The sequence below is a fragment of the Sander vitreus genome, chromosome 2, assembly GCF_031162955.1.
Source record: "Sander vitreus isolate 19-12246 chromosome 2, sanVit1, whole genome shotgun sequence".
Classification (NCBI taxonomy): domain Eukaryota; kingdom Metazoa; phylum Chordata; class Actinopteri; order Perciformes; family Percidae; genus Sander; species Sander vitreus.
Window position 1 is genome coordinate 17,360,863 of NC_135856.1, and position 11,337 is coordinate 17,372,199.

The window sequence follows — 11,337 nt, forward strand, 5'->3', positions numbered from 1 at the left end:
GAGGTCAGCAATTTATTGAGTGGTATGCTCTTTAAGAATAAAAAAAAGGAGAAACCAGACTTTGTTTCAAATCACTTCCAGTCACGCTAACCTTACCGTCTGGTTGACTGAGCTGGCCCATTTCGCCTTTCTCTTTATAAAACACCTTCAGAATGGAAACATGAGAGAGTTACTGAGAAAGAAACTGAGTAGAGGTCAAACATGGAAAATGAGAAGGGAGACTAAAAAGGTGAAGAAAGAAGAAAAAGTGGAGAAAAAAACATGTCAGGCCCGAACTTGTCTCGTGCCCTTCTCCTCACTCTCACCATATCAACATTTTGGCTACACGTTTTTACAAATTATCCCGGGATGCTGAAAGGGGCCAAAACTTGGAGATCTGGCATTCATTTACATTCTTACTGGTCTGTGCCTCTTCTACTCTATTTTTTCCACTCAAGAACAGAGAGCAAGATGGAATTTCAAGAGGCCAAAAACAAACAGAGCAGGAATCGTTCAAGCAACAAAATCCCTGAGTGAGCGTCCCGCAGGGATCCGTATGGCTGCCGTGCGGTTGAAATGTCTTTGTCTGCCCATCTCCTCTGATTACCATCATGTCTCTAGAGAGGTCCATGAGGGCAGAATGTGTATGAGTGTATGAGTACAGTGAGTTTTTTTTTTGATAATGCGTATAAAGATTTAGGGATAGTTTGATATAGTTTAATTAATCTACCATGGTTAACTGAACACAATTTTGTAAAAAGGACAACCCTAGAACAGTGCTCATTTATCATGATTTATATCTGAAGATTACCTGTGGGTCAAGGGCAGAGCAGTTACATCAAAGTCAGTAATTATCCTTTCATGTAAAGAGAGCGTGTATACAAGAGTGAAAGTGTGTGCGTTTGCACAGTTTCTAACTGACAAACCCTCACACACATGCACAAACACCCTCAGGGACCAAGCCTCGATTGGAGTTGTGTGTTAATTCTGGAAGAGCAGGAATGAACACATCATCCTGAGGGTTGAGTGACACAGTAACAGCCCTGTGGAGCCGAGAGCGGTGTCAGTGTCACACTCTAAACCAAGAAAGTTCTCAAATCTGGATCTCATTAGACCTGTAGTCTGCCAGTGCTGGAGTGAACACATCCAGACTGCAACCACACTTGCCCAACAAAGCACTGAGACGCCAAGCCAGGAGAAATAGACCGGATCACCAATAGAGTGCTCGGTGACCTGAACCACCCCTAGTAGAGGATGGAAACCCCTGTATGCAGGTTTAGATGTCTGCCATCTGCATTTTGTGAAAAAACACACCGAAAAAATGTAAATAAAGAATCATTGGTCTCTCTTAGTCCAAGGTGTTATCTGCTGTTATCACTGTAGTTGGAGCAATAGGGGGGCATTTCCTGCTAGAAAGGAGCTGAATTGGGATGACTCATTGCACCACGCTGCAACTCATCAGAAGAAGACCAGATCGCCTGTACTCCTTTCTCATAATCCGCCCCATCTCTTCTTTTGACTTTTCCTCTGAACTCATTCCGCAATTCATCTCTCCTTCTGAAGAAACCATGCCCTGCAAGCACTTCAAAAGAACACAGATCCCCATAAATGGCCCTTGAGTGGAGCCCAAACCGCGGCAAGTCGGCTGTAAAATCCAAACAAACAATGCGCTGATGAGTGGGTTGGACTGTCTTAGGTCATGCAATGCAACCCCATGAGCCCATCGAGTGATCGCATACTGGAAAGTAAACATCACGCTTCAATGAGGCTATATGGAAATGTGAAGAAGGGAGGATAAAGTAAAAGAGGAGAGGAACGATCTGCTGCTGCTGCTGCTGCTGTGATGGAAATAAATGGACAAAAAAGAGATACAATTGCAAGCAGTGAGGAATGTTTTCTTATCGTCACAGAGCTGGTCTGGCTAGACTGATTTTGGGGACTTATCAGTGGATTAGGACAGAGGACAGAGTGGTGATAGATTGCAGGAGGGGCAGCGGTGAGATAGCCTTAGAAAGACCCCAGCCTGAAGTGTTTAGGTGATGAGGAAGATGACTAGAGAGAACTTGGCAGGCAAAGACCATTTAGATGGTATTTTGAAGCCCAATATGCCATTCTCATATCTTTGCCTCTTAGGTAATCAAAACTTCAACTCTTCTCAATGTCTAAAAGACAAAAGTTAAAGCTGTGAAATAACGTCTGGGAGGAAGTGCAGGTCAGGTTCATGTGCAGGCCAAAAATCACCTTCAAATGATGCCATTAGAGTTATGTTTCCAACTCTCAAACTGTAGGTGGTCCTGAGTTTTAGACTTGTATACTTTTGACAACCATGTCTCTCCACACAGGATGAAAAATATCAAGGCCGTAAAAATATTTAACACTACAGCTGAAACTTGTAGCTGCCAGCACTGCTAGCTTAGAGAAGCCATCATAACATCACTCCAACGAGAATAATCAAATCAGCGGGGCGGCTGTGGTCAACCAAAAATAAACCTTTTGCTGCAAACAGGTCCTGTCGGTCACATAACTGGTCCATCAAGGTCAACATTCCATCCACACCCAAAAAGGAGCAGGCTCAGCTAATAGCAGTCAGCATCACAGCGTGTGTGTGGCCAAAAACATGCGTTAACAATACCAGAGAGGAAAATCCACATGGAACGTGTGTTTCCAGTGTTGCTGCACAAAAAATGGAGCATAAAGAAGAGTGAATGTGTAGTGAAACTTTGAGTGAGGAATGAAAGCAATCATGAAAAGTGTGATAAAGAAGAAGGAAGGAAACAGTTACAGGAAAACAGACTGAGTAACACATAAATGAGCAAGTAGAAAAGATGAAAGAGGACAGCTTTTCCTTCCTGTGCAGAGTTGTGTGAGTCCTATCTGTCTCTTAGACTACGCATCCTCATTGTCAGACCGCTGTTTCTCTCTGAGGCTTTGATGTGAGGCCTCTGTGTTCACCCTGACAAGATATTTCTCTTTAATGATCTCCTGAAAGATTCCCCTCCTACACACAGCGGTGCAGACAGCAGGAAGTATGGCTGAAACATGTAACATTTATACACACACACACACACACACACACACACACACACACACACACACACACACACACACACACACACACACACACACACACACACACACACACACACACTTTAAACAGTCAAACGGAGCAGTAAAAAAACGTTCACCCAACAACTTCAAGTCCTTTATAACATTTATACACACACACTCACACACACACACACACACACACACACACACACACACACACACACACACACACACACACACACTTTAAACAGTTAAACGGAGCGGTAAAAAAACGTTCACCCAACAACTTCAAGTCTTTTATAACATTTATACACACACATACACACACACACACACACACACACACACACACACACACACACACACACACACACACACACACACACACACACACTTTAAACAGTCAAACGGAGCAGTAAAAAAACGTTCACCCAACAACTTCAAGTCTTTTACCCGCCTCTCAAACACATACACATGCATGCAGTGATACAAATAGGCCGTAGTCGTCGTTTGTGATGAGGAAGTTCATGTTTTTATTCCAGCCAACGGACTGATCCCATTTTAACTGCTGTTTTGATGCAAAGTTCCAAGCATCTTTTCAATAAGTTGGCTCGGGGGTATTGTGACAGTAATGTTTGATCTGTTGATTCGCTGATGTGTGTCATTATGTCAGTAGTCACACTTAGGTTATCAGGAGCCCGAAAAGCAGGCACTTGACCCTGTCAGACACAAATATAAAAGTCAGAGTGAAATATAGAAGAGGTGTTATATGAAAGAAAGAAAGAAAGAAAGAAATATGCTTGTGTCTTTTCCACATTTAGACACAGATGTACACAAAGGAGCCAGAGGATTCCTCAGCTAAACCAGGTAATCAAACAGAAAACAGGTTTAGTTGAGGGAAACCATCATTTTAATAGTCAAACAGACCCTGTAGTGTAACATAACAGAACAACAGCCGGATAAAGAGCAGGATTTCCAACTGTCAAAACACTGTGGGTAAGGAGAGTAAATAGGTGTCTCAGCAAATGCAAAGTCACTGATGTTTCTGATGTGTCCAGGTGGGTTTGTGTGTTAACATCAATCAATCATTGGCTTTGAAACATTCAAAATACAAGTAAAAGTTTTATTTGAGGTTCATACAGCGTCCCTTTCCCCTGCTTTATTTTGTCCTGCTAAACCCTCTGCACGCCCTGCAGGGGAGGTTTAGCAGGTGAGTCGCTGAAGCGTGTCAAAGCACGCCACAATCTCATTGACAGGCTCTGGGAATTGCGATGCCATCATTGCTACATAAACCATGTGAATCAGATTTGCTTCACTTCCCTGGATGCATAAGTAGGGGGTTATAAAATAGATAATCGTGGGAGCAATAAATCCAAACTCGAGAAAAACAAAAGCTTAGTGTGTATTTCAGTTGGCTCAGGGAGTTTGGGGGCATGGGACTGGGCCAGGGATCGAACCACAGACATTCCGATTGGTGGACGACCACCTGAGCCACAGCTGTGTTAGCCTGCACACCAATGACATTATGTGAACTTTGAAATGTGAAGAAGTGTCACGGCTGCAACTGTTGAGCCACTGATTACACTGACGGGCATCAATGAGATAATGTAGTGCTCGCAGCAGCTCATTTGTCAATCACTATGAAAAGATCTTAAAGTGTGCAGCCAGGAGACTTTTCTTTGCTATATATGCGTGTTAATGTATGCAAGAGAGAGAGAGAGAGAGAGAGAGAGAGAGAGAGAGAGAGAGAGAGAGAGAGAATTTGAGTGGGAGAGAGAGAGAATTTGAGTGGGAGAGAGAGAGAATTTGAGGGGGAGAGAGAGTTTGGGTTAAGACCAACCCCCTTTAGCATGTTTCAACTGGTCTTACTTCACTCCCTCTGCCTTGTCAGTTTGACTGTGAATCACTTGGTGCTCGTGTTTGGATTCTCCTCACTGAAAAGCAGATGAAGTGCAGGATAAGGGCAACATTACATCAATTCCAAGGTAATTTATTTGCGATTATTTTTTATTGTGATGCAATATGGGATAGATGCAATAGATATGACTGCATTGTGTCATGTTTATACAGAACAGAATGTTAGGATAAACTAATATTTTATTTTTTACTTTAGAGGATTTTTTGTGATTGGTTTACCGTAATGTTCAAATTAATCTATTGCTTTATGACACTATTTACACCTGAGGAAAAGAAAGGCTGCAGAATTGTACTATAAGCAGTATATGGTGCAAAAGTCACAAAAAAGAAACTTGTTTGTTTTAAATTGTTTAAATAAGTCAGTATTTTTTTAAAGAAAAATCTCGTCATTATTCTAAACACAAATGCTGATTCTTGTGATTATAACATACATATTCTCGCATGATGGATAATTGACATTGAGATACAGGTATTCATTCATGATCTCATTCATATCTTTATTCATGGCATAGTTTCAATCCATTCTATGCTCAGCTGTTTGCACCAACATGAACAAGTTATATTAATTTCCTAAATTCTTGGCAACAGATTGAATGAGTTAAAGCCTCCAGACCGTTTGTTAAATGTTAACATATGACTATAGAAGCGAGAAAAACATTCCCTCACACGACAGAGACTCAGGAATGCAACCCTAATCACCCCTGATTGTTCGCAGCAATAACAATGTAAGCTAAAATAATTCAACCACAACCTTCAGTGTAGTCATGATTACAGTTTCCCAAATGTCATAAACTTTGGGCATGCTGTTTAAGTGTATTTGCATGTGTGGGAGACTTCCAACACACTTCATTTATGCTGTGAAAGTGAAATGGTGATGCTGGGGGGGAAAGCTGCTGCATGTGTGCCAAATTAAGTGCATTTGTTGTGATGGTTCTTGTCTAACAACCTTACAGTGATTCATGTACACTTTAAACACAATCGGAAAGACTAAATGTTTGTTTGACATTCAAATTATCCCTCTGTCCTTTTGGACGATAGTATCACATTCATGAGGTCATAACAGTTTCATATCATCAGTATTTTTACTCAAATGTCACAGAAAAGTAGAAATGTGAGACATACTGTAGACTGCTTCAGTATTCACATCACCGGCCTGCGATTGCATTTTATGTGGCTAAATGTCTTTAATGTCAGTGTAACATAACTTCCTCCTTTTAAAATGTATACATGTTCACTCACTTCCTTTAATTGAATTGAAAGTATGATGTTTTCAAGTTAATCTTTAAGGATTATGGTTTCAGATATCAGTGGGTCTGCATCTTTTCTTTCCAAATGTTTTCATGTTTTTATCATGTCTTTCTACAGCGTCTGGACCCTCTAACCAGGACAAACAGAGCTCAAGAGCACCGTCTCCTGGCAGAAAACATCTAGGGATTCTGGTGGATTACACTGTATCAAGTTCATGTAATCCCTCCCTTTATTTAAGGATCTCAGACATTTTTTGTGTATCTTTTTTGTACTTGGGCAAATTCTTCACAGCTCCAACTGCGAAAAGCATGTCAACAAAAATGACTTTATAGCCACTGACTGCATGCAGAATAGAAGAAAAGCAACAAAGCATGGAGGCTTCAAGATCTGCTCATGCAGGGACACCCCCCGCTACACCCATATTCCCCACCTCCCCTACTCCCTCCTCTCCAGGCTACTTGCAGTTCTTCTGGGAGTACCAGGACAATTCTGTCCTTGTGGAGCATTACAACTACACCGACAAGCTGCAGAAAGACCGCTACCGTGAAGGACTCAAACCTGAGGGCATTGCGTTCCTGGTGGTGTGTCTCCTCATTGTCCTGGAGAACGCTGTGGTTCTTATCGCCATTTGGAGGAACAAGAAGTTCCACCTGCCCATGTATTACCTGCTGGGAAACCTGACCCTATCTGATCTTCTGGCTGGGATTACATATATGGCCAACATCATCATGTCTGGAGCTAATACTTTAAAACTGACGCCGTTACTATGGTTCCTCAGGGAGGGAGGGGTCTTCATCACTCTGGCTGCCTCTATTATTAGTCTGCTTGCCATTGCAATTGAACGCCATGTTACTATGGTGACTATGAGGCCATACCATGGGGCAAAGCGGGGACGGATGTTGGCATTGATTGGTGCAAGTTGGGCCCTGGCAGGATTTTTGGGGGTCCTCCCAATTTTGGGGTGGAATTGCATCCACAGACTGGACCAGTGCTCAATAGTTCTCCCGCTTTATGCCAAGAGCTACATCCTCTGCTGCGTGTCTGTGTTCAGTGCTGTGCTCCTGGCCATTGTGGTCCTTTACGCCAGAGTTTTTCGCATTGTCCGCACTAACACGCAGCGACAACGGCTGGGCCTGTCAGGTAGCATGAGGAAGGGCTTAGCGAGGAAGTCGCAGAAGTACATTGCCCTCCTCAAGACAGTCACCATTGTGCTAGGCGTCTTCATCGTCTGTTGGCTGCCCCTCTTTGTCCTCCTCCTCCTGGATTTTTTCTGCCCCACCCGTAGTTGTCGCCTGCTCTACAAGGCTGATTACTTCCTGGGAGTAGCTATGGTCAACTCGCTCCTCAATCCCATCATCTATACTCTGACCAGTAAGGACATGAGGAGAGCTATTCTGAGGCTGCTCTGTCGGCCGTGTCTGATTACCAGAGATGGCCAGGTGAAGAAGATTGGGATGCCATTCCTGGAGTGCAGTTTCAGTAAAACTGAGGTGGCATCCCAGAAGTTAGAGGGGGGACCGGAGACGACCATTTCCTCTGGGAACATTATCACTACCCCATCGCCTATTAAGGCTCTTTACCCCAAACTCTTCAAGTCATAAGGACTTAGACTGACTAATTGAGTCCTTAAGTGTGTGAATGGGCTTCCCATTAAACAGAGGACATCTTCTCCAGAGAGGAAAAGGTTCTGGTTTTCTCCAATTTGGAGTGTAGCCAGGAACAAAGGGCGTATGAAATATTTAAGGCACAACAGAATCACGTTTAGACAAATTACCATGACAATTTAGAAGTAGTGCTGAACTTCATTGTGGGATGAAAAAAACAAAATGCTATAAGGATGCCACTCAAATGTGAACAAGCAAACATACAGTACTTTTTATGAGTAGATGCAAGACATGAGTCTCCTTAACTAATTTGCACTGAAATATCACAATGAATGGAAAAACAGTCTCAGATTAAATGTTCCTGTGGTTCTGTAGTTTGTGTCTAAGCTTGGAAGGAGACTTCTGAAAACCCCAAAACTCATGATTGAAGAAATGTAAATGTTACATTTTCTGGGTTAATGGTGTGGTTGGCTTTACCTTTTTTGCAGTTTCTTTTTGAAGGGCCTTGAATACAGCACTAGCAGGTCTAATATATGCGGAGAGTAATCTGTACATCTGCAGACACCTGGGTTTCGCTGGTTCGAAGGCCCAAGTTGTGCTAGATTTGTTAAGATAAAATCATGCGGAGCACCCCTACACATGCAGGGAGAGTTTGGTGGAAACTGAAGGAAAACATGAAAGAAAAAGTGAAGAATTCTGTGTCATAGTTGTGGGAGGTAGGCGCAGCATTAAAATCACCCCACTGTTTTGAAATGACAGATGGTTAACCTATCTGATACTTTGAAGTTGTTGTTGGTTTGGTGCCCGATTTTTTTAAATGTCAGTCTGGCATCTGCATGAAAACTGCAACAGCAACATAAACAACAAAATGTCATCATATAATGTGATTAACTGACAGATGTAACAAAAAAAAGTCTTTCTTTCCACCATGACATGCTGATAGTTTAACTGAAACCAAATCAGCTGCAATTGCATCACTTGTAATTATAAGCCAAATAAATGATTATTATTTCAACTTGCAAATAAAGTTATAGATGTAATTAATCATCATCATCAAGCTGCAGGACGTTTGAGGACAAGAACGTGCCTGCACTTGTAAGCTAAATCATGCGGAATCAGTGCAATTAATCCAATATCCAATACCTTCGCTAGCCATCTTGTTAACAGAATATTTCCGGTTATAGTTTAAGGCATTGATCTTCAACATTTTTTAAGCCAAGAACCTCTTAACTGAAAGAGAGAAGGATCATCATATTAAACTGGGCCTACAATAACGTTGGGGCAGCCTTAAGCCTTTATACATACCTTTTTAGTGCATAGAATACTAAGCTATTACAATAATTGTTGGTTTTGAAAAAAACTTTCAAAAGTTGCAAAGAAATGAGTTAGACAGTGTGCGGGAGTTTCGTTGCAACTTTTGACTTACTTATCCCCCTCCGACGCACCTGTCTCACATTATAGATGTGCAAAGTATGTTTCTGTAATGAAAAACTTTCAAAAAATTAACAATAATTTGGTGGCCCCCCTGCAGTCACTCTGAGGACCCCCTAGGTGCCCCGGACCCCCTGTTAAAGATCTCTGGTTTAAGGTATTGCATTTTTCTTATTAGGAAATGACTTCCATCTTTTTATAAAGATGATTTTTAGTGCAGTCTTTCCACACCTTAATTCATGAATGAGGAAGTGTGCTTTTTTTATACTGTAACTCATGTAGTGAACTTTTTGTATTTCTGAAGACTTTTCATATCATCTGTATTGTAAATTTTTTCTATTTTGTTATAAGAAAAGGCAACTTTACCTTTCTTTTCATAAAAGAAATAAAATGTTTTCTTAAAGTATTCAGAAGAGTTTTTGGTTTGTTTTCACTGTGCGTATCTGTGTATATTTCTGAGGTTGTGTGAATGGAAGAACTGTTCTTGAAGAAGCACCACAGGAAGTCAGCCCCCTTGTCTCACATCTGGTAATGGCATTGGCCTAGATACAGCCTTCTTCTCCAAGCTCTGCATGTCTCAGGACAGCTCAAGCACCACACAATGTGCCTTTTATTTTAAATACTTTTTTTTAATTCTGTCAACCTGTGGGTGAGATTGGCCACAACCTCACTCACTCCTGCTGTTCACGCTTATCCTGGCTAAAACAGAGATAGATAACATGCAGCTGGCTTTTGCTCCTTGCAAGCTGCACCAACTGTAGACAGAAACAACTCAACAGGTGGTTAATTCAACTTCTATTTCCCTACTGATGGCTGAAAAAGTGGCAATGATGTTGAGCATGTGCTAACAGTGTATGTGCAGTAATCTATTTGTGGACATATGCTAACTTTTCACACCTCTCACAGGAAAATGATTATGCGAAAAGCAACTCAAAGACATTTGTTTGCATAATGCTTAGCAACGTCTAGTGGTACCAAACAGGTATCCTGACAACTTATATAGTTGTTTCATGTTTTATTTAACCCCCAGTGACCCAAAGACATAGTTATCTACAATAAAAGGTACCACATGGCACTGGGATACCTTTGAAATGATTTGTTTGGGTCCTGGTGTTCCTCCAGATGTTTGCTGTATCCACCAGCACTGTGCCTGCTGACAGAGGTCAACATGTCAGGGAATCTGTCCTGGCCCCCAGCTTCCTCCCGGCTGCTGAAATCATACAACAAGCTGGACAGGTAGAGGTCATAAGTCATCTGTTGTGATCGCCAAGGACAGTCCCAATCACAGACTTGTATTACAGATGTGCAGATACATGCTGTACTGCTCCCTGCTCCAGCAGAGATTTGGGAAAAATCAGAGTAGTAACATGTGTAGTCAACTTGATAAATGGAAAACACATAGATGAAAGTAAATCATAAAACAGATCCTGCAGCTTAAACAGCCTATGCATGATGAACAGACAGGCAGCTTGATGCATGTCCATTTGGTGCCCCAAGGCTAACCTCACCTGATTCCCCTGACTGGGACTACACACACAGGGCAGAGTCATCGCACAGCTGGGGAATTGTTGGTGAAGGCTGATTCAAAGCTTGACCTATCATATTAACGATGTTTCATTAGTGTTGATGCTTCATCTTTAATTTCTGACCCAGAGGGAGCAGAGATATGATCTAAGCATGACAGATAATCAGCTGTGAATTATGGCTATGGGACTCAACAAAGCTTTATATTAGTGTACCATATAATAACTGGCAGCTCACTTCCGCATGATTAAAACTGTTTTGTGATCTTTTTGGGCCAGTCACTTGAAATGCGTCCTGCAATGACACAGTTGGCTTTTGGTGCCACCTTGTGGCTGTTTGCCAGAATAGAGTAGGCTTATGCTGTTAAGTCTACTACTGTATTGACCTGAACCTGGGGTTTGGGACTTGACAAGCAAAGCAAGGTGAGCTACACATACAAAGAGGGAGCAATTTGGGTTGAGGTAATTAAGGATCGTATAGCCATGCCTCTTGATAACCATTATGTTTTTATTTAACGCTATTATACAATAGCATTTTAATAATTTCCTGTTTGAATTTTAAAATTGTATTCACGCTGCCTAATACT

The 11,337-nt window shown here is 41.8% G+C and overlaps 1 protein-coding gene across 1 annotated transcript; it reads left to right on the forward strand.

Annotated features, from left to right (window-relative positions):
- Positions 1-4,901: 4,901 nt before the first annotated feature.
- Positions 4,902-9,633, forward strand: s1pr5b (sphingosine-1-phosphate receptor 5b). Its single transcript, XM_078281180.1, has 2 exons — positions 4,902-5,012; positions 6,310-9,633. Exon 2 carries the CDS (start codon positions 6,564-6,566, stop codon positions 7,791-7,793), a length of 1,230 nt encoding a protein of 409 aa, XP_078137306.1. The 5' UTR covers positions 4,902-5,012; positions 6,310-6,563; the 3' UTR covers positions 7,794-9,633.
- The last annotated feature ends 1,704 nt before the right edge of the window (positions 9,634-11,337 follow it).